General features: G+C 36.7%; 1 protein-coding gene across 1 annotated transcript in view; it reads right to left on the bottom strand.

Moving 5' to 3' along the window:
* SRPRB (SRP receptor subunit beta) overlaps window positions 1–24232 on the bottom strand; it is a 31355-nt gene extending 7123 nt beyond the window's left edge. Inside the window, exons 1-6 of the mRNA XM_036849468.1 lie at window positions 24033–24232; window positions 23371–23465; window positions 22448–22525; window positions 19521–19603; window positions 10444–10580; window positions 2775–2829 (exon numbers count right to left, since the gene is read on the bottom strand). Coding sequence (XP_036705363.1) covers window positions 2775–2829; window positions 10444–10580; window positions 19521–19603; window positions 22448–22525; window positions 23371–23465; window positions 24033–24186 — 602 coding nt within the window. The 5' untranslated portion in view covers window positions 24187–24232. The remainder of the gene's footprint in view (window positions 1–2774; window positions 2830–10443; window positions 10581–19520; window positions 19604–22447; window positions 22526–23370; window positions 23466–24032) is intronic.
* Window positions 24233–24539: the final 307 nt, after the last annotated feature.

The raw sequence follows: 24539 nt of genomic DNA, 5'->3' as shown, positions 1-24539 counted from the left end.
GTAAGAACAATAGCATCACACTTCCAGATTTCAAATTATATTGCAAACCTATAGTAATCAAAACAATATGGTACTATAAAGACATATAGATCAATGGAATAGAATAGAGAGCCCAGCACAAACCCATGCATATACAGTCAACTAATCTTCAACAAGGATGACAAGAGTATACAATAGGAAAAGGATAGTCTCTTCAATAAACGGTGCTGGGAAAACTGGATATCTACGTGCAAAAGAATGAAACTGTGTATGTTATACTGTACACAAAATCAACTCAAAGTGGATTAAAGACTTAAATATAAGACATGAAACCATAAAAATCCAAGAAGAAAATGCTCACTGACATTGGTGTTGTGGAAATTAGTTTTAAGATATGAGACCAAAAGCAAGTAACAAAGCAAACATAAACAAGTGTGATTATATCAAACTAAAAAGCTTGTGCACGGCAAAGGAAAGAATCAACAAAATGAAAAGATAACCTATGGAATGGGGGAAAATATTTGCAAACCATATATCTGATAAGGGTTACTATCCAAAATATGGGATTTAGCAATATGTTTTTGGATCTGTCCACAAACATACAACCCAGTAACAAAAAACCCAAATAATCCAATTTAAAAAATGGGCAAAGGACCTGAACAGACATAGAGGACATACAAATAGTCAACAAGTACATGAAAAGATGCTAAACATCACTATTCATCAGGGAAATGCAAATCAAAACCACAATGAGATGTCACTTCACACCTGACAGAATTACTAACATTAGAAAAAAAAAGGTAAGTGTTGGTAAAGATATGGAGAAAAGGGAACCTTGGTACATTGTTGGTGGGTATGTAAATTGGTATAGCTATTACAGAAAACAGCACTGAGATTCCTCAAAAAATTACAAACAGAACTACTACCATATGAATCAGCAATTCCACTTCTGGGTAGTTATCCGAAGGAATTGAAATCAGGATCTCGGAGAGGTACATGCCTTCCATGTTCATTGCAGCATTATTAACAATAGCCAATACATGGAAGCAACCTAAATGTCCCTCGAAGGATGAACAGATAAAGAAAATGTGGAACGTATATACAATGGAATATTATTTAGCCCTGCAGAAGAAATTCCTACCATTTGCAACAACATGGATGGACCTAGAGAACATTATGCTAAGTGAAATAACATAAACAGACAGAGTTAAGACAACTACCATTATGATTAATTACACTTATATGTGGAATCTAAAACAGTCAAACATATGGAAGCAAAGAGTAGAATGCTGGTCTCCAAGGTGGGGGGCAGGGGGAAATGGAGAGATGATGGTCAAAGGGTATAAAGTTTCAGTTATGCAAATAAGTAAGTGCTAGAGATCTACTATATAGCATAGTATTCACTGTACACTTAAAATTTGCTAATAGGGTAGATCTTATGTTAAGTGTTCTCATGAAATACATACACACACAAATAATAAAGTACGTAGGAAGAAACTCTGGGAAGTAATGGATATTTTTATGGCCTGGATGGTGATGATGGTTTCACAGGTGTATGCTTATCCCCAAATTGAGTTGTATACATTAAATATGCACAGCTTTTTACATATCAATTATACCTCAATAAAGGGGTTAAAATTTTCTTTTGATATTCAATTTGAACGCATGATGTCTTTGATAAATCTGACTGAATGGCTAACTTTTCTTCTATTATACATTAAAAAGTTTAAAGCACATGGGATTGAATATATCATTCTCAATTGAAAAAAAATAAACAAAAAAACAAAGAAATCACAGAAAATGACAGACCAGGGCTGGTAAAATTTTTCTGTAAAGAGCCATAAATTAGATATTTTGGGCTTGTGGGTGATATTTAGTCTCTGCCACATATTTTTCTACTTTTCTTACCTGTCCTATAAAAATGCAAAACCACTCTTTGCTCTCCTTTGCTGGCAGGAGTTTGTCAACCCCTGAAGCAAACCATATTCTACTAGACTCTAAGCTCCTGAGTACAGGAACAACATCATACTTCTTATAGCCACATCCTAGAGCAGGTCATGGCATATGTTAGACAAATTATAGGTGCTTGTTAAATGAGCAAAGGAGTATGTAAATGGTAATGGGAAAACATTTACTAAAAGTTGAATTTGTACAATTTTTCCTCATCAGATTCTTTTATTAAAAATATCCTTACATAACAGCAATATGAAAACATAACTTGCTCTATTATAATGTTGATTGTATCTCTTATGTAAGCAACCTGTTAGCTAACTCTTACAAATCAGCAGAACACAGAGACATGCTAGATTCCTTAAAATTCAAAAGCTTATAGCTCAATTCACAAATTTTTAAACACTAAAATCAAGCTAAATGATATCGCCACATAGCTTGAAAACAAAAAACAAACTACAAAATAGTATCATAGATTTTTATATTCTTCTGAAGTGTTCCTTTCTTGTTCTGTCAACAAAAATTTCCATGGCTTTCAAATTTAGTTTTTAAATCCTTTCATATCTACTATAAACTAGGTCTAGAAACAGTGGGAAAACAAATTGAGCTGTAGTCTCAATAAACCTGAGATTTTCTTTCCACGAAAATTTTAAATATCTAAAAACATCCCATTAATACTTTTTACAGTTCCATTAATTCTGTTGTCAATTATTTAACAAGTATATTTCACACCAATCTTCAGGCTAATTGTGATAACCATACAAAACCAAAGACCTTAAGCAATATATACATATTTCCTAAGTGTTAAGAAATACAGTTAACCAATACGACTTATTCTTACTTACATTTCTTTTTCAAGCTGCTGCTGAATTAACTTTGCTGATTTTGCCATTGTAATGTCTGTAAAGAAATAAAGACACCGCTGTTGTTTAAAGCAGAAGGGGTCTTTTCCCAAGACTTCTTGCACATATGGAAAATTCCTATTTAAACCAGTACGTTTCTTTGCCCCACCATTTTAAAAAAATTTTTATGTTACATTGGATTATAGTTGATTTACAATGTTGTGTTAGTTTCAGGTGTACAGCAAAGTAATCCAGTTACACATACACATATACCTATTCTTTTTCAAATTCTTTTCCCATTTAGGTTATTCCAGAATATTGAGCAGAGTTCCCTGTGCGATACAGTAGGTCCTTGTTGGTTATCTATTTTAAATATAGTAATGAGTATATGTCAGTCCCAAACTCCCAATTTATCCCTCCCACCAACCCCACCATTTTTTTAAAGAGTTTTTTTTTTAAATTTATTTTTATTCGTATTTTATTTATTTATTTTTGGCTGTGTTGGGTTTTGTTGCTGCACGCGGGCTTTCTCTACCTGCAGCGAGCAGGGGCTACTCTTTGTTGCAGGGTGTGGGCTTCTCATTGCGGTGGCTTCTCTTTGTTGCGGGGCATGGCCTTCTCATTGTGGTGGCTTCTCTTGTTGCAGAGCACAGGCTCTAGGCCGCGGGCTTCAGTAGTTGTGGCACACAGGCTCAGCAGTTGTGGCTTGCAGGCTCTAGAGCGCAGGCTCAGTAGTTGTGGCACACGGGCTTCGTTGCTCCGCAGCATGTGGGACCTTCCTGAACCAGGGATCAAACCTGTGTCCCCTGCATTGGCAGGCAGATTCGTATCCACTCCGCCGCCAGGGAAGCCCGCTTAAAGAGGTTTTTATCACTAGTAGTTCTATTATCAAAGTAAGCTTTATATTTGCACGAATATTTATATTACAATAATGCTTACAATTAAGCTGGTGACCCTAAAATTGAGAAGCTCTTTCACAAAAGTTTTCCACATCTTACAGACATTTGAAATCAACACATATATTGTATACATAAGTCCAGCCAATGTAACAAGAAGAGAAGCTACCAGCTTTGTGATTTTAACAAGACCCTTCACTCCAATAGAAGTACCCTACCTGTCATATAAAACTAAACCAAGAACATTTCCAGCTGATACTAAGATGGTATGTTATGGCATCAAGTGCACTTTGGTAATAAAAAAGCACTGGTTTGGCACCAGCAGAAGCCAAATAAATATAGAAGAAATAAAGATGTCAGGTAATGACCCTAAGACTGATTCCCGATAAGGCATTATTAGGGTTACTACTAGCTCACCTTTGAGAAATGCACTAAGCTTTTCATAGAATGAGAATATTAGGTCTGAAAGAGAACTAAAGATCAACTAGTCTATCTTATGTTTAGTTTTTTAGAAAAGAGAGATTATTTTATTATTGAGGTAACACTGGTTTATAACATATGTTTCATGTGTACAACATTATGATTCAATTTGTGTATACACTACACCGTGCTTACTACCAAAAATTTAGTTTCCATCCATCACCATACAGTAGTGGGTGCAAATATCTTTCTGAGTTAGTGTTTCCGTTATCTTTGGATAAATACCCAGAAGTGGAATAGCTGGATCCCATGGTAGTTCTATTCTCAATTTTTTGAGGACTATCCGTACTGTTTCCCACAGTGGCTGCATTTACATTCCCATCAACAGTGCACAAGGGTTCCATTTTCTCCACATCCTCGCCCACACGTTATTTCTTCTCTTTTTGACAAGTCACTCTAATGGGTGTGAGGTAATGTCTAATTGTGGCTTTGATTTGCATTTCCCTAATAATTAATGATGTTCATCTTCACTAGTGATGAACATCTTCATATGTGCCCGCTGACCATTTGTATATCTTTTCTGGAAAAACATCTATTCAGGTTATCTGCCCATTTTTAAATCAGGTTTTTGGTTGTTGTTGAGTTGTATGGGTTCTTTATATATTTTGGATATTAACCCCTTATCAGATAATATGATTTGACAATATCTTCTCCCAGTCAGTAGGATGTCTTTTCATTTTGTTGATGGTTTCCTTTGCTGTGCAGAGCTTTTTAGTTTGATGTAGTACCACCTGTTTATTTTTGTTTTTGTTTGCCTTGCCTGAGGAGACAGATCCAAAAACATATTGCTAAATCCCATGTCAAGTCCGAACTCCCTGTTTTCTTCTAGGAGTTTTATGGTTTCAGGTCTTCTGCTCAAGTCTTTAATCTACTTTTGAGTTCATTTTTTGTGTATGGTATAAGAATATAGTCTACTTTCATTCTTTTGCATGTGGCTGTACAGTTTTCCCAACACTATTTACTGAAGAGACTGTTCTTTCTCCATTGCATGTTCTTTGCACCTTTGTTGTAAATTAACTGTCCATATGTTTATTTCTGGGCTCTCAGTTCTGTTTCATTGACCTGTATGTCTGTTTTTCTGCCAAATACCATGCTGCTTTGATTACTGTAGCTTTGTAATAATATTTTGAAAGCAGGGCATGTGATACCTCCAGCTTTGTTCCTTTTTCTCAGAATTGCTTTGGCTATTCATAGTCTTTTATGGTTCCATACCAATATAAGGAATTTTTGTTCTGTTTCTGCAAAAAATGTCATTAGGATTTTGACAGGGATTGTTGCAATGAATCTGCACATTGCTTTAGATAAAATGGACATTTTAACAATGTTAATTCTTACAGTCTATGAGCATGAAATATCTTGCCATTTCTTTGTGTCTTCCATTTCTCTCAACAATGTTTTATAGTTTTTAATGTATTGTGGGATCTTAGTTCCCTGACCAGGGATTGAACCCACGCCCTCAGCAGTGAAAGTGTGGAGTCCTAACCACTGGACCGCCAGGGAATTCCCATCCTTGGTTAAATTTATTCCTGGGTATTTTATTGTTTTTGCTGCAATTTTAAATGGGACTGTTTTCTTAATTTCTCATTCTGCTTGTTTGTTGTTGGTGTACAGAAACACAACAGATTTTTGTATATTGATTTTGCACCCTGCAACTTTACTGTATTCATTTATTATTTCTAATAGGTTTTTGGTGGAGTCTTTAGGTATGTTGAATGAGAGTGGCAAGAGTGGGCATCCTTGTCTTGTTCCTGATCTTAGAGGGATAGCTTTCAGTTTTTCACAGTTGAGTATGATGTCAGCTGTGGGTTTGACATGCATAGCCTTTATTATGTTGAGGTACATTCTTTCTATACCCATCTTATTGAGTCTTTATCATAAGTGGATGTTGAACTCTGTCAAATGTTTTTTCTGCATTTATTGAGATGATCATGACTTTTAAAATGTTTTATCATGTTGATTGACTTGTAGATGTTGAATCATCCTTGCAACCCTGAAACAAATCCCCCTTGATCACAGTGTATGATCCTTTTAATGTATTGTTCTATTTGGTTTGCTAATATTTTGTTGAAGATTTCTGTATCTATGTTCATCAGAAATACTGGCTTGTAATTTTCTTTGTGTTACTCTTGTCTGGCTTTGATATCAGGGTAATGTTGACCTCATAAAATGAGTTAGGAAGTGTTCCCTCCTCTTCAACTTTTTTGGAAGAGTTTAAGAAGAATGGGTATTAAATCTTCTTTGAACATTTGGTAGAATTTACCAGTGAAGCTGTCTGGTCCTGGACTTTTGGTTTTTTTGGAAGGTTTTTGATTACTGTTTTAATCTCCTTACTAGTGATCAGTCTATTCAGATTTTCTATTTCTTCAAGATTCAGTCTTGGAAGGTTGTTTGATTGTTAAGAATGTATTCATTTCTTCTAGGCTGTCCAATTTGTTGGTGTAGTTATTCACAGTATTCTCTTATAACCCTTTGTATTTCTGTGGGATCTGTTGTAATTTCTCCTCTTTCGTTTCTGATTTTATTTATCTGAGCCTTCTCTCTTTTTTCTTAGTGAGTCTAGCTAAGGTTTGTCAATTTTGTTTATCTTGTCAAAGAACAAGCTCTTAGTTTCATTGATCTCTTCTGTTATCTTTTAGTCTCTATTTCATTTATTTCTGCTGCCTTTAGTAGTTTCATTCCTTCTACTGACTTTGGGCTTAGTTTATTCTTTTTCTAGTTCCTTTAGGTGTAAGGACTGTTGGAGATTTTTCTTGTTTCTTGAGGTAGGCAAGTACTGCTATTATAAACCTATACTGCTTTGATGCATCCTATTGATCTGGTATGCCATGTTTTCATTTATCTTCAGGTATTTTTATTTCCTCCTTTCCTCCTCATTGACCTAATAGTTGTTCAGGAGCATGTTGTTTAGTCTCCACATATTTGGTGATTTTTTCAGCTTTCTTCTTGCAGTTGATTTCTAGTTTCAAATCTTTGTGGTAGGAAAAGATGCTCGATATGATTCAGTCTTAAATTATTGAAACTTGTTTTGTGTCCCAGCATATGGCCTATCCTTGAGAATGTTCCATTGTGCACTTGAGAGAATGTGTATTCTGCTGCTTTGGGATGGAATGTTTTATTTATATATATGTATATGATGTGATGTATGTATGTATATGTGTGTGTGTGTGTGTTTGTGTGTGTGTGTATATATATATATTCCACCAGATGTAATGCTTCATTTAAGGCCAATGGTTCCTTGTTAACTTTCTGTCTAGATAATCAATTCATTAATGTAAGCGGGATGTTAATTCCCCTACTATTATTGCTGTCAATTTTTTCATTTAGGTCTGTTAATAATTCCTTTCATGTTTTAGTGCTCCTATGTTAGATGCTTATATATTAATAAATGTTACATCTTCTTGATGGATTGTCCCCTTTATCATTATATAAGTCCATCTTGTTCTCTTGTTTGGCTTGAAGTCTATTTGATCTGATCTGCGATGGCTACACCTGCTTTCTTTTGGCTGCCAGCTGCTTGGAGTATCATTTTCCATCCCTTCACTTTGAGCCTATGTTTGTCTTTAGAGCTGAGATGAGTCTCTGGGAGGCAGGACATAGTTGGTCTTGTTTTTTAATACATCCAGCCACTCTGTCTTTTGATTGGTGAATTCAATCCACTTATATTTAGGGTGATTATTGATAAATGAGGACTAGTACTGCCATTTTATCTTTTGTTTTCTGGTTGCTCTATATCTCCATTGTTTCTGCCTGACATCTTAGTTGGTGGTTTACTAGTTTCCTCCTAGTTTCATGTCTCTGCTCTAGACTTATATTTTGTGGTTACCATCAGGTTTGTATAAGACATCTCATAGATAAAATAGTCCTTTTTCCGCTGATAAGATCTTATCTTCAATTGCCATTATATGGGTTCTGTTCTTTTCCTCTTCCCCTTTTACATTTTTGTCATCTCAAATTATCCCTTTTTACATTGTGAGTTCATTACCAAACTGCAGTAGCTATAATTATTTTACTGCTTTTTCCCCTTTAACCTTATGGTGCAATTGTTTAACAACCTATTCTGATGTAAGTTGCATTTTCTGATTCTATCTATTTATCACCTTACTCAAAGTTTTGTGTATTTTTGCCTCTTCATTTCAGGTAGGAGAGCTCCTTCCAACATTTCTTGTAAGGCAGGTCTACTGGTAATGAACTCCCTCAGCTTTTGTCTGGGAAAGTCTTTATTTCTCCTTTGTATCTCAAGGATAACTTTGCTGGAAGGATTCTTGGCAGAGTTTTTGTCTTATAATATTTTGAGTAGGCCATCCCATCCTCTCCTGGCCTATAGAGTTTCTGCTGAGAAATCTGCTGATAGCTTAATAGGGGTTCCTTTGTAGGCTACTGTCTTTTTTCCTCCGGATGCCTTTAAAATTCTTTATCATTGAATTTTGACAATTTTAACATAATGTGTCCTGGAAAACGTCTTTTAGCATTGAGATAATTAAATGTTCTCTTAGCTTTATGGACTTGTACATCCAGTTCCTTCCCTGGGTTTGTGAAATTCTCAGCTATTATTTCTTTAAATAAACTCTCTGCTCCCTTCTCCCTCTCTTCTTCCTCTGGGATAAACATCTTTATGAAGGATAATGAAGTTGGATAGTTCTCATAAAATTTTATTTTTTTAAAAAATCTTAGTTCTCTCTCCACTCCTACTTGAATCATTTCTAGATCTCTATTTCCAAGCTCACTAATTCTCTCTTCCATATGGTCTGCTCTATTTCCACTGCTTTCTAATGCATTCTTCACCTCATTTATTGACATCTTCAGCTCCAGAACTTCTGTTTGGTTCTCTTTTAGACTTTTAATATCTTTGGTAAAGTATTTCTTCTGTTCATTAATTTTATTCCTGAGCTCACTGAACTGCCCTCCTGAGTTCTCATGTAGCTTGTTTAGTTTCTTCATAACAGCTATTTTGAATTCTCTATCAGTTAGATTGCAATCTTCCATGACTTAAGTTTGGTTGCTGGAGAACTCTCATTTTCTTTTTGTGACACCGTGTACTGTGGTTTTACATGGTACTTGACAAACTGTTCCTCTGCCAGTGCATATGAAGTAGCAAATACCTTTCTTATGTAGGTAAAGCTTTTTTTTTCTCCTTGCTTCTTCCAGTTCAACAAGTTGGAAAATAAAGGCCTTTCTTTTCTTTTTCTTGCTATAGCACAAGTTTTTGGTTTTTCTTACCTGAACTGCCTCTGACTATATTTGAGAATTGGCACTTTCCACCCTCTACTACCTCTGCCAGATGTGTCACTGGTACCCTCACTGTCACTGCTTGAGCTCCACGGTGGCCTGGGTGGCCACTGCTGCTGGAGGGGGGTGTGGGGAGAAGTGAAGGAGACAGAGTCATGGGCACCTTCGCCACATCTGGGGTTGTCGGGTTTGCGTGCAGCACTGCCGTGAGCCAGGGGACTGGGGTCACAGGCCCCACCACCGTTGCTGCTGCGGGGTTCCCTGTGGCCAAAGGAGCTACTGCAGCCAGGAGGCTGGAGCCATGTGTGCTGTCTTCCCTGCTGCTACAGGGTTCTCTGGGGCTTCAGGCTCAGCCACTGTGGCCAGAGGCTAAGACTGCAGACATTCTTCCACTGTCCCCCAGTTCTACCTCCTCTATGTGTTCCAGTCCACCCACCTTCAGAAGTAGACTTGTGGATCTCTCCAGCATCCTAGTGTGTTGGGCAGAGGAACCTTTGTTGAGTTTTGGATGTTTTACTAGTTGTAGAATGAAGGGGAGAGACAAAGAAGGTGTCTTACGCCTCATGATGCTGACATCACTCCTAATCTAATTTTAAAGGTAATAAAACTGAAGCCTAGTTTTACTGGCTGAGACTAAAATGTTTTTCATTCTTATGAAGTTAAAGAAAAACACTTCAGCAAACTCTCCTTGATGAAATGTGCTAGATGGCAAACTTGTTTAAAAGGAGAGACTCCATCCTGTCCTTCCTCAACTGTGTATCTGATATGACATACTGCCGATCTGATGAACGTACTGGTAAATTAAAATGATTTTACGATTAAAAGTAAAACACTCTATCAAAGAATAAATGATAATAATCACTCCTTTGTCACTCCTTAGAACAGCCTGGTAAGGGAGACTAATGAAAATGCTGGAGTATAAATAAATTTTAAGATTTAAAATCCTTAATTTATAGTTCATTAGCAATTGTCTCTCATCCTCAGTAATAACAATTGCAGATAACTGTATTAATTCTTAGTAGCAATCCCAGAAAAATCTCAACTATTATTGCCAGAAAACATGATAGTACCTTGCTTATTGCAAGCGATTAAGAATGACGGTGTGTTCTTCAGACCAATACTGTCAAGGAGGACTTGATACAGAAACTCTGCCACATCTTTCACCTCTCGCTGGAAGGCTGCACTATCCACAACAAACACAATAGCCCTGGAGGGGGAAAAAAAGAAAAACTGCCATGTGAGCGTGCAATAGTGCAGCATTATATTAAAAAACGATATCCTTAATTTTGCCCAATTCAATCCTAATGAATAAAACAAAACAAACTCACATACAGGTGTCTGCCCAAGTAATCATACAACACAAATACTTAACAAAGGACTACTTAGTGCTACTATGTTTCAATGACTGTATCTAAAAAGACAATAGAAAATGATGCCTCCCCTCAAGTCCAGGAAATTGTCATATACAAAACCATGTGATAAAACACTATGACAGACCTTGTACCTGCTATAATAGAAATAAAGAGGAAGATAATTTACATGAAACCAGGTCAAGAAGACTTAAAGGAGGATGTAATAGTTGAGTGAATTTTAGCCAGACAAAATACTACTGTGGCAAAGACTGTCTGGAAAGTAGTATGTGCAGGGCACAAAGTGGTGGAACAACATGCCTTGGAGAACTCAAGGTAAGCTAATACACAGGTAGGTGGGGAAATGAAGGAAAACCAGGTCAGATGGCAAAGGGGTGCAACACACTGACCTAAAGAGTTTATGCTTTTCTGTCTTACAAAGAATATTAGTGCCTAAATGAAAGACAGATACAACTAAGAGGATAATCAAACTAGAAGCACAGTGACCAGGTAGGGCCCAACCTAAGGCAGCACCAGTGAGAATCCTCATGTGCCAGAAATAAAGAGATATCAAAACTAAAGCAAAGTAGTCCAGGAAAACAGCAGATAATAGGCTTTAGGAATGAGGATTTGAAAGCCCAGGAGATGTGCAACAGCCAACATGGAGTTGGAAAGCTGGAACTGAACACTCTGTGCAAAGCCTATTACTTAAATGCAGTCTAACAGACAGCGATGTGGGAAAATAATCCAAGAAGAATTGAATCACCAGGCCTCCTGTGCCACACACAGAAACAGGGTATGAACTTACACTATCTCATGGTGTAAGATCCCCACGCAGGAAGATATATAAAAATTGGGCCAGACTCAGTGAACTCCTATGGCCCCCAACAGAAGGAAATATGAACCCCTTCTGGAGAGAGGCTTTCATAACCTAAAGCAATTTAAAAAAAAAAACACAAAACAGCAACCACAACATCAACAGCAAAATCTAATCCCCTTCAACAGGGGTTCTGGATCAAAATTACAAAGCACAGTAAATAAACCATTATGAGGGAGAACCACAAAGACAGATTAATCAGCAGTCAAAACTAAAAATAATAAAGCAATCAGTAAAATATTTTAAATTATTTAAAAGAATACTAGACACCATAATAAAAGAATAAAGATAGTACTAAAAAAAAGGCTGATTTTGAAAGATATGTTTTTACAAGTAAAGAACAAAATTAGTAACAACCCAATGGAAAAGTTAAGCAGAGAATACTACAGCTGAAAAGGATATAATAAACTACAAAATAAAGACGAAAATATCAACTATATGCAAGGTAAAAAGACTTGGAAGATATGACAGAGAAGAGACAAGAAGAGCAGAAACGATAAGTTTCAATGATGTTATTAATAAGAGTTCCAGGAGGTGAAAGTGAGAATTTGGAAATAGAACTACCTAAAAAGATACAGTTGAGAATTTTCCAGAACTGAAGATACAAATCTTTCAACTGAAATAGTACACTTGAATCCCAACCATGATAAAGCTAAATCACCCCTGAACAGAAGCATAATCTACCCCTGAATACAAGATTAAAAAAATAGGTTCTGTATCATGAAATGACAATTAGATTGAGCACTGCTTTCTCATCTACAACAACAGATACCTGAAGTCAGGAGTAATGCCTTCAATTTGAAAACAGAAATAACTGCCACCCAAGATTTTATACTCAGCTAAAATAGTTATTCAAAAATGAAGGCCAATGAAAAAAGTTTCAAATGAACAAAAGATGAGAAACTTTTATCTCTTATTCACCATTTCTGGAAACATATCCAAAAGATATACATGAAAGAAAATTGAATCAAAAGGAAAGAGTAAGAGGCAAGAAGCGATGGAGAAAAAAGAAATCCATAAACATCCTGGTAATTCTAGGTGATCACTGAATGATGGAGAAAAAAATTAGTAACTGTTGGGTGTTAAAAAAGAAGAAAGAAAAATAAAATGAAAGGAAGATGTGAGGAAGATCAAAGTAAGGTATTTTAAGTTTCAGTGAAAGAATACTAATATTATTGATTTTAAACTTTTGTTAAGTAATCAAAGTTTAAAAAAAAAAGAGTAGAGGGTAACGATGAAAAAAGAAAAAATAGCATACTTTCAAACCAGCAGAGGGGGAAAAATGAGATTAGGGAAACTTGATTAACCAAAAAAGGTAGGATTAAAAAACTATAAGTCTCAGATCAATATACTATAAGTTGACCCTTGAACAATGTGGGGATTAGAGGCCTGACCCTCCAGTCAAAAATCTGCGTATAACTTCATGGTCAGCCCTCTGTATCTGAGATTTGGCATTGCCAGATTCAACCACCCACAGATTGTGCAGTACATATTAAATGAAAAAATCCCTCCTATAAGTGGACCCACACAGTTCAAACCCATGCTGTTCAAGGGTCCACTGTAGTAAATATCTTTTGAATTTGCATTTATTGTGATTATGATTTGAGTTCATTTGTATCTTACATACTTTGAACGTTTTAGCTACCCAAAATACTTGGATCAAAGAGTAATTACACTGTGAATTGTAAAAAATTTATAATTGAAAGTGGAAAAAAAATTTTTAATTAGAAATTAAAACCCAATTATAGCAAAATTTGCCAGTTCTAGATTTGTATCAATTGTTTGAGGAATAAAAAAATCGCACAACTCCCAGTTTCCAGTCCAGCATGAAAGAAGCTGGAAGTCACCACTGCATTCTAACAAGTAAAAAGCTAACCAGACTGAAAAATCAACAGCACTTAGATTCATCAGAGAAGTGAGGTTATTCAGCAAATCACTCCCCCCCCAAATTGGAGAGAACAACACATATATACAGAAAAATACAACTTACTGAGGAATCAGTTGAGAATCAAGTATGAAGCTCACAGTCCAGAGACACAGGTTCACTAAGACTGAGACCTAATCACAGGACACTTCCCTTCCCCTCACACTTCATCACGTTACTAAGGGCAGTTCTTACCCAGTATATTGTGTCTGGCTATCAAGAAAAAATTACAAGACATACTAAAAAGTAAAAAAGAGTTTGAAGAGAAGGGGCAAGTAACAGAACTAGACTCAGATATGGAAGAGATGTTGGAATGATCAGACCAAGAATTTAAAACTGTGACTGTGGTGCTAAGGGCTCTAAAAGATAAAGTGGACAACATGCAAAAACAGATGGGCAATGTAAGGAGAGAGATGGAAGTTCTAAGAATTAACTAAAAACAAAGCTACAGATCAAAAATAACCTAACAGAAATGGAGAAAGCCTTTGATGGAATTATTAGTAGACTGGACATGACTGAAGGAAAGAATCTCTGGCTTGAGGTATCTCAATAGAAGCCTCCAAAACTGAAAAGCAAAGAGAACAAAGACTTAAAAAAACGTAACAGAATATCTGAGAACTGCGGGACAACTACAAAAGGTGTAACATATATGTAATGGGAATTCCAGAAGGAGAGGAAAGAGAGAAAAGAACAGAAGAAATATTTAAACAATAATGACTGAAAATTTCCCCAAATTAATGTCAGACACCAAACCACAGATCCACAGAAACCACAGGAAGCTCAGAAAACACCAAGCAGGATTAATGCTAAAAGAACTATACCTAGCCATATCATTTTTAAATTATAGAAAATCAAAGATAAAGAAAAAATCCCAAAACAAGCCAGAAGGAAAAAGACCTTACTTATAGAGGAGCAACATAAGAATTATATCCAACTTCTCAGACACCATGCACGCAAGAAGAGATCAAGTGAAATATTTAAGCTGTTAAGAGAAAAATCCCTAAAACCTAGAATTCTATACCCTGTGAAGTTTATAGCATTGAATGCATTTATTAGAAAAGAAGAAAGACCTAAAATCAATCATCTAAGCTTCCACCTTAGGAAGCTAGAAAAATCAGAGTAATTTAAATCTAAAGTAAACGCAAGAAATAATAAAAGAGCAGAAATCAACGAAATAGAAAATATGAAATCAATGGAGAACATCAACAAAACCAAAAACTGGTTCTTTGAAAAGATCAATAAAATTTACAAATTTCTAGCCAGTCTAAGAAAAATAGAGGACACAAATTACAAATATCAGAAATGAAAGGGGATATCACTAAAGATTCATGGACATTAAAAGGACAATCAAGGGATACTATAAATAACTCTATGCCCAAAAATGTAATAACCTAGATGAAATGGTCCAATTCCTTGAAAGACGCAATCTGCCAAAACTCACCTAAGAAACGGACAATCTGAATAGCCCTGTATCTATTAAAGAAACTGAATCAATAATTAAAAACCTTCCAAAACAGAGAGCACTAGGCACAGGTGGGATCACTGGTGAATTCTATCAAATGTTTAAGGACATTTATACAATGTTATATGTCAAATATATTCAATTTAAAAAAATTTAAGGAAGAAAATATACAAATTCTCTACAATTTCCTTCAAAAAATAGAAAGAGGGAATATTTTCTTACTCATTCTATGAGGCCAGCATTACTTTAAAACACAAACCAAGACATTACAAGAAAACTACAGATAAATATCTCATGAACACAGATGTAAAAATCCTCAAGAAAATATTGGCGAATCGAATCCAACAATGTATGAAAAGACTTATACACCATGATTGGTTCTGGACCCAATTCCAATGTGGGGGATGGGGGTTTCCCCCACCACCAAGCAATGCTCCTGACACCAGCTGGGTGCCCTACAATTCAGCTCAATTCTGACGCTATCTACTTGGAGATAGCATCAGATTTCGCAGGTTAAGGGCTCAGTGCCACAAGACTGCCCTCTACTTCAGATGCCAATTACAAGCCCAGACTGTCACCTGTGCTTCTGACCAACAGGCTACGGACTCGAAGGTCTCACAACTCCTTCCTTCGGTTTGATTAATTTGGTAGTGGGGACCTCAGACAGCAGTCAGAAGTCCAGGTTGTTAACTGTACTTCTGACTGACTGGCTATAAATCAGAGGTTCCCATGACCCCCCCTTTCTTGGATTCAATTAATTTGTGAGAGCAGCTCACAGAACTCAGGAAACTCATTTAACTCACTAAATTATCAGTTTATTGCAAAAGATATTAAAGGATATGAATCAACAGCCAGATGAAGGGACGCATATGGTGAGGTCCTGAACAAAGGAGCTTCTGTCCCCGTGGAGTTTGGGCCCTGCAGGGTGGCACGTGGAAGCATTCTGGTTCCCCAACCTGGAAGCCCTATGAACCTCATCCTTTTGGGGTTTTATGGAGGCATAATTATATAGGTGTGATTGACTGAACAATTGACCGCTGGTGACTGATTCAACCTCCAGCCTCTCTCCTCTCCCTTCCCTGGATGGGAATGAAAAGTTCCAACTCTCTAATCACATGGTTGGTTCTCCTGGCACCCAGCCCCCATCCTTAGGTGCTTTCCAAAACTCACCTCAAAAACATAACAAAAGACACCTTTATCACTCTCATCACTTAGGAAATTTTAAGGGTTTTATGAGCTCTGTGCCAGAAACAGGGATGAAGACCAAATATGCATTTCTCATTATAAATCACAGTATCACAACAACCAAGTGGTATGAAAGGCTGGTTCAACGTTCAAACATCAATTAACATAATCATTTCATTGATGTATAAACTAAAAAAGAAAAATCACACAAATCGTATCAATAGATCCAAAAAAGCATTTGACAAAATCAAACAACCATTCATGATAAAAACTCCTAGTAAACTAAGAATAGAGGGGAACTTCCTCAACTTGATAAAGAATATCTACAAAAATCATATGGCTAACATCATACTTAATGGTGAAAAAAATCAAAGATTTCCTGCTAAGACCAGGAACACAGCAAGGATGTCCCATCTCACCAATGTTTTTGCAACATCGTACTGTAATTTCAAGCTAATGCATTAGGACAACAAAAGGAAATAAAAGGTATATAGATTAGGAAGGAAGAAATAAAAATGTCTGTATTCGCACATGAAATGACTGTAGACAATCTGAAAAAATCAACCAAAAAGCTCAGGAACTAATAAGCAATTATAGCAGAGTTGCAGGATACAAGGTTGATACACAAGTGAATTGCTTACCCAAATATCAGGAATGAACAAATGGAATTTGATATTAAAAACACAATACCATTTACATTAGCATCCCACAATATGAAACTTAGGTACAAATCATACGAGATCTATAAGAGGAAAACTATGAAACTCTGATCAACAAAATTGAAGTAGAACTAGAAAAATGGAGAGATATTCCACGTTCATGGATAGGAAGACTAAATAGAGTCAAGATGTCAGTTCTTCCCAACTTCATTTATAGACTCGATGCAATCCCAATCAAAATCTTGGCAACTTATTTGTGGATATTGACAAACTGATTCTGAAGTTTATACAGAGGCAAAAGACCCAGAATAGTCAACACAATACTGAAGAAGAACAAAGTTGGAGAACTGATGTTACCAACTTACTATGAAACTATAGTAACAAAGATAGCATGGTATTGGTGAGAGAACAGATCAATAGAACAGAGTCCAGAAAGAGACCCTCATATATACAGTCAAGTGATCTTTGATGGAGGAGCAAAGGCAACAAATGAAGCAAAGATAGTCTTTTCAACAAATAGTGCTGGAACAGCTAGACATCCACATGCAAAAAAATGAATCTAGATACAGAACTTACACCTTTCACAAAAATTAACTTAAAATGGATCACACACCTAAACATAAACCAAAACCACAAAACTCCTAGGAGATAACACTGGAGAAAACCTAGATGATCTTGGGTTTGACAATGACTTTTTAGATACAATACAATCCATGAAAAGAATCCATGGTAAACTGGACTTCAGTAAAGATAAAAATTTCTGCTCTACAAAAATCAACATCAAGAGAATGAGAAAACAAGCCACAGACTGGGAGAAAATATCTGCAAAAGATATATCTGATAAGGACTGTTACCCAAAATATATAAAAGAACTCTTGAAACTCAACAGTAAGAAAACAAACAACCTAATTAAAAAATGGGTCAAAGATCTTTACAGACACCTCATCAAACAAGATTTAAATAACTTATAAATAGAAAATATAAAAAGATGCTCCGCATCATATGTCATCAGGGAAATGCAAATTAAAACAACAGTTAGCTACCACTACATACCCATTAGAATGGCAAAACCCAGAACACTGACAACACTAAATGCTGGTCAGGATGCAGAGTGACTGAACTCTCATTCATCGCTGGTGGGAATGCAAAATGGTACAGCCACTTTGGAAGAGAGTTTGGCAACTTCTCACAAAACTAAACATACTCTTACTATATGATTCTGCTATTGTGCTCCTTGATATTTACCCCAAAACTTATGGGTACACAAAAACCAGCTTTATTCAGAACTGCCAAAATTTGGAGGCAACCGAGATGTCCTTCAATAGGTAAATGGATAAATAAACTGTGGTACATCTAAACAATGGCATATTATTCAGCACTACAAAGAAATAAGCTATCAAACAATGAAAACACATGGAAGAAACTTAAATGCATATTACTAAGTGAAAGAAGCCAACATGAAAAGGCTACATACTGTATGTTTCCAACTATATGAAATTCTGAAAAAGGCAAAACTATGGAGACAATAAAAAGATGAGTGGTTGTGAGGGGTTAGAGGAGAGAAGGATGAACTGGCAGAGAATTTTTAGGGCAGTGAAACTACTCTCTAAGATACTATAATGGTGAATACATATCATTGTACATTTCTTCAGATTCCTAGAATGTACAACACCAAGAGTGAATCTTAATGTAAAATACAGACTGAGCAATTATGATGTGTTAATTTAGGTACATCAGTTGTAACAAATGAACCACTGGGGTGAAGGATGCTGATAGTAGGGGAGGTTAGACATGTGTAGGGGCAGGGTTATATGGGAAATCTCTGTACCTTCTGTTCAATTTTGCTGTGAACCTAAAACTCTCTAAAAATAGTCTTTTTTTTTTTTTAAATCAAGTAACAGTCTCAACTACGACAGATTGCTCATCACCACCACCTTGTGGGCCAAGAAGCAACAACAAAATACAAAACAAGATACCTTCAAAAGTAAGGAAAGAAACAACTACCTCATTCCATCAACCCAGATTCCATCAATTAAAACACACATTATTTCAGGTTCAACTAAGAAAGAAAATACTGCCAATTAAACTATGACACTATTAACTATAAGTGGCATTCCAACTTCATAGATACTAAAATGTGTCTTAAAATAAATGAAATGTGGTATTTTGATTTTCCTCAAGTTCCTACCAGTGTTAGAGACTAAACAAGAATAAAGCATCTTAAGCTGAAGCACAAGAAATTTAGGAAATAAGAGTCAGTAATACTAGGACAATACTAAAAGAAATATGAAAATATTCTTCTGTAGTTTTCAGGAGTCAATTTTAGATAATTTAAGGATAGAAATATATAATGTTGGATTTTAATATCTTCTCAGATGCCACCTAGCTTTAAAATTCTTTTTTCAGATTTTAATAGTTCTACACATTATTAAATTTGTCCTCAGAGTAAATGAAAAATTTACTGACATCATAATAAGGGTAAACACTTTCTGAACACTCTGAGAAATATTTTCAAATATTATCTCATATAATCCAAGTGAAGGTGGGCTTGCAACCCAGAAATGCTGACCCCAGGGTCCATGCTCTTTCCACTCCAGGATATCAGGCTGCCTCCAGAATACCACGAGAGCAAACAACATGGTTGGCCTTGATATACAGATTTCAGACAAGCCCTTCCCACTTCCTACTTACCTGGCTGAAGCCTTAAACCGCTCTAAGAACTGAAGTCTCAAGCTCTCATGGCCAGGGAGGTCAATCAAGGTCAGGCTAGTGCCCTAAGGATGCCAGCAATAATATTAATGTTTCAGCCCAGATTCATATTTACAACATAAATCTTTCATATCAGATCGCAGATATCAGAATGGTACCCAATTAATGAATCAAAAAAGGTCACTGTAACTGATTAATGAATCAAACAAATGTTCACAGAGCATCCTCTATTTATAAATCATGGAGTGAAGGCTCTGGAGATTTAACAATGGACAAAAACATGGTCCTGCCCTAACAGAGCTTATAATATAATCAGAAAGGTCAATACAATGTAAAATTACATGTAAATGTAAAATTACAACTTTGATCAATGTTCTGAGGGTACGTGAGGAACCTGACCCTGTATGGGGAAGTCAGGAAAGTCCACCTGAGGCTGGGAAATATACCAGTATGAATAAAAGCAAAAACATGTGAAAAACAGTAATAAATATTCACAAACTAAATAATATAAGAACCTACATTTTATCATATAACATGTTACCACTGCAGGGATCCCTAACCTTTATAAAAACAAAACATTCTTTTATATTTCTACTGCAATCTAACTTTAAAATATACGTCCACTAGACACACCATTTATTTGTTCCAACTCTGTCAATATTTTTTGTCAATTCTTGATCCAGGTGACAATCACTGAACAGGGCGGGGTTGTGCCGCTACGGAGCAGACTGATTAAGTGCCCACTTACATGCTATTCACGCCAGGCCTTCATTCTTGAGCTCATGTTCAATGCAGATGTGGCTATGCTCAATCCTAAGACTCTTGGGTATAGCCCCAGTACATTTATCAGACCCATGGATCATTTCTCATATGTTCTACCTTCTCCACAGCCAGCCTCAACCACTATTCAGCAGGAGGGGGTCAGCATCATGCACAGATCTGACATAATTACAGCTGGATACACTGTGACCCGTCACTTAGTCTGTTTAATCTTTTATAGGTAATATACAAAGTATATTAGCCTTTTTTCTATTTTTATACTGGTAGTGTAGGGACCTCAGGTTGGGACCCCCTATCACATTTCATAATCAGCACCACAACACATACTATAAACAATCCATAAGGTACATTACTAAATACGTTACTATTTTGAGAGACTAAATCTAAAACATAAGGAGGGTGGGAAAAGAAGTAAAAAAGAAGGGAGGGATGTTTTACATATTCAATAGAAACATGCAAGTCTTATTTGTAATGTTAAGTTTTCTGATAGCTGTATTAAAAAAGTAAAAAGAAATAGGTAAAATTTTAAAAATATGTATTACATAACCCAATATATCTAAATTAGCTTTTTAACATATAAAAAAAATTGAAGAAATTGATATTTTACATTCTTTTTTTCATCCCAAGTCTTCAAGATCTGATGTATATTTTATACTTATAGCATCCCTCAATTTGGACTGGTCACATTTCAGGTGCTCAACAGTCACACACGATCAGTGGCTACTCTGTTGGAAAGTACAGGTCTAAAGCATACCCTGGAATACCCCACTTAAAATATCTAGTACAAGTGCCCCAAGAATTAAAGATCTCCCAAATCTGAAATTTCAAAATCTGAATCCTTGGGAGTTTAAAAAGGTCTGAGTCAGAAACAGTGCCATTATTGAAAAAAGAAAAAAAATACCTCTAAGACATTTAAAAGGATGTCTCTTTATCTTTGCTTACAATGTTTAATAATGGAGGTACCAGAAAAGGGCAGGGCGGGGGTGGAGAAGACCCAAGGAGAAGGAGAAAAAGTCTCTAAAATCACCATTCTAATTCATCCATCTATACATCTAACGCCTCCAACCAGTCACCCACCCACCTTCCTTCCACTCACTCACTCACTAAATACTTATTAAGCATTATAATTGGCTTGGCAGTCACTATCTACATTCTGGGGCCATACAGGTACATAAAAAGTCCTTCTCACGATTCCTTATTGGTGTTTAAATATACTCATGTATACTCCATAAGATATCCACTGCAACAGTTTGTAAAAGCAAGATTGTAACAACCAAAAAACTAAATGTCTGTTAATAGGGCTCTTATTAAATAAAAACTCAACATTAGTTGACAGGAGTAAAAGCCTTCTGATTATACTGTCTTCACATTCAACTGTGATCATGTACTACTTTTCCATGTGTACCTTTAAGATTTTTCTGTCATGTCTCAAAAGTAAAGGCTTTAAGAAAGGAAAAAAAAAAATTGTATGGTACAGCCACATAATGGAATACTATGCAGGTCATAAATCAACCTGGTAGTACTATGTATACAAATGAGGAAGAAAAAATGAAAACAAATCCAAGCTGTATCAGTTATATTGTTAAATTAAAACAAAAACAAAAACAAAAACAAACGGGAGGGGGGAGAACACAGTGTTAAAAAAGAAAAAAGTAAAGATATACAGATATGTTTGTATAGCATAGACAATCTGGAAGGCTATACAGGAAAATGGTAAGTTACTACCTCCAAGGAAAAGACTTGTAAGGAGGGATAGGAAAGGCAAAATTACTTTTCACCAAATATCCTTTTTAACCTTTTGAATTTTTGCCCCATATACATGTACTAAAGAAAAAGGCTTAATGCTCACTCTTAAGAACTCATGGTAAAGTTGGAATGAAGACACAGAAACAAAAACTAATAAATAATCAATCAGTGTGCATAAGGTACAACAAAGCAGGGGAGGGCATGATTAAGTCCACTGCTTGGATGGCCAAAAGAAGAATTTGTCACATGCACAATATTTATCCATAAAAATAAGCTATGAATGTACCTATGCCCTCAGACTCATTTATCCTAGAAATGTCTTTTCCTGACACACCAAAGTAAAGTAAAACTGTCAGACTCCCCACATTCTAGGAACCTCTTACCCTGTTATTGTTGACTCTGTAGACAGCAGAGCTGTCAGTGATGGAAGTCTGAGTGTCTCTGTAAAGGCCTGTTAACAACTGTAAAACAAAACAAAACACAATATGGGGGAGATCAGAGTAAACATATAAATAGCAAACCTAAAGAAAGTAACTTTGCTCTAACTCTCCTAGGTGTAAGGTCAAATAAACGAATGTTGCTTGCAATAGCTGAAAAGGACCATATTATTTTTTTTTTCTTTCTTTGCCTGTAGAAAAATCTTATTAATTGCAAACTTCATTCCCCTCTCCTTAACGAGAGGAGGGGGTAACTATTATTTTTAAACTATTATTTTCAAATAATAGTTTCAAATGGTTAGTGGCCAAATTTACTGACCTTTCATAAACATTTACAATCATCAAAGTGGAAGGGAAATAATTTATACTCTCAAAAAGAAGAGTCATAAGAAGAAAACCTCTGCTACTCTCTGTAGCAAAAACCAAACATTTAAAAATACTACAGGGACTCAAAATAAATATTAGTGAAAAGAAGCCTAAGTAGCCAATAGGCAGAAGAAGAATCACCCTTTAAAAAAAGTTTCTTTGACAAAGTCTCAGAAGAATTATACACTGTATACAGATTACTGCCCTCTATCTCTTCAGCTGTTCTGGCATCCTTAGCCATGACATGAAAGCAGTTAGTATATAAGACCCTTAAATGGGATAAGGGTTAAATGTCAGTATCTGGCAAGTACAAGAGAATAGAAATGGTCAAGAAATTCCAGTTTAAGAGTTTTTCAAGAGTCTTTTCGTCCTACCAAGTGATTCAAGAATTAACTCCCCCATTTGTCAGCACAGCTTCTTTTGCAAAGTACACCTCACAGGAATAATGGGGTGCCCTAAAATTTCCTATCAAGTTTAAGAGAGGTGTAAATCAAAGCATTTACTCTGACAAAAAGCAATGTTTTCCCGGAGTCACAAAGGCCAACAAGAAGAACAGCTCTTTGACTGCTTCTTCTGCTCCGGATGAACTTCCAGAACACTGTGGAATAGAGAAAAACAACCAAAATTATGCCTTGATTATCAACAATATGCATGTATGGTTGGGCTGTGGGAAATTAAGTCTACCACAGAACACTTCATTCACCTGGAACTTACTTCCATTGTTATTACCACCATTATAATCACTATTGTTTTAGGGACTCCGCTGAGTGCCAGCCACTATCAACTGTCAATTTTTCGGCAGCTGCACCCCCTACACCGACGGTGTACTCCTCAAGCGCAATCTTGCTTATTAGCTTTGTATCCCCAGCGCCCAGCTCGCAAACATAGGATGCTCAAACTTGGAGCGACGACCATTTGAGTCTTGGTAGCAAGAGCAATGGAAGGGAGAGAACGGCGCGCTCAGGCAGAACAGGGGCTAGTAACGCTGCGCTGCTCCTGCTGCTTCAGGCAGGAGGGCAGGTTGGTATAAGGGGTGAGTCCCCCTCTCTAGACGTCCCCCCCCCGGTGCCATGTCCGTTCCGCGTCCGCGGTCTGCACAAGCCCAGTCCAAGCTCAGATCCCCGGCCAGCCCTGCACCCGCCATATCTACTGGCCGCCTCTTTACCCAGCGTCAGCAGCACCGCGACGAGCGCCACCACGACTGACAGCAGCGTCGGGTCCCTCTGCCGCAGTTCCTGCCGCAAGGAGTCCAGATAGAGCTGGAAGGCGCCCCCGACACTGCCGCCATTCCCCAACCGCCGGGAGTCCGCGGAAGCCATGGCTGAAATCTTGCTACCCGGCACCGCAAAAGCAACGTGGCCCTCGGCTCTGCGCAAGCGTGCGAAGCGGAGCATCACGGGAGTGGTAGTTCCTAAGTTATATTTCCTCCTTCGGAGGCCGGGATCCCGAAGGTCCTGATGGTAGTTGTAGTTCTCTTGGACACTGCGCTCCCGCCGGAAGACTGAGCTGCTAGACACAGGTATGAGTGACATGCTCATCCTTTAAGATATGAGTCAGATGTCGCCGCTCTTTTCATGGTTGTTGAAAAAATGATGGATGAATAAAATGAATGGCTCAAGAAATCTCTGCTGAGGATTTCTAGTCGCTCCCTTCGTGAGGTGAGGTGTCTTGT

This window comes from Balaenoptera musculus, chromosome 4 (genome assembly GCF_009873245.2).
Source record: "Balaenoptera musculus isolate JJ_BM4_2016_0621 chromosome 4, mBalMus1.pri.v3, whole genome shotgun sequence".
Taxonomy (NCBI): Eukaryota; Metazoa; Chordata; class Mammalia; order Artiodactyla; family Balaenopteridae; genus Balaenoptera; species Balaenoptera musculus.
The sequence above is the reverse complement of the archived record's forward strand: the minus strand, read 5'-3'. Positions and strand labels throughout refer to the sequence as shown.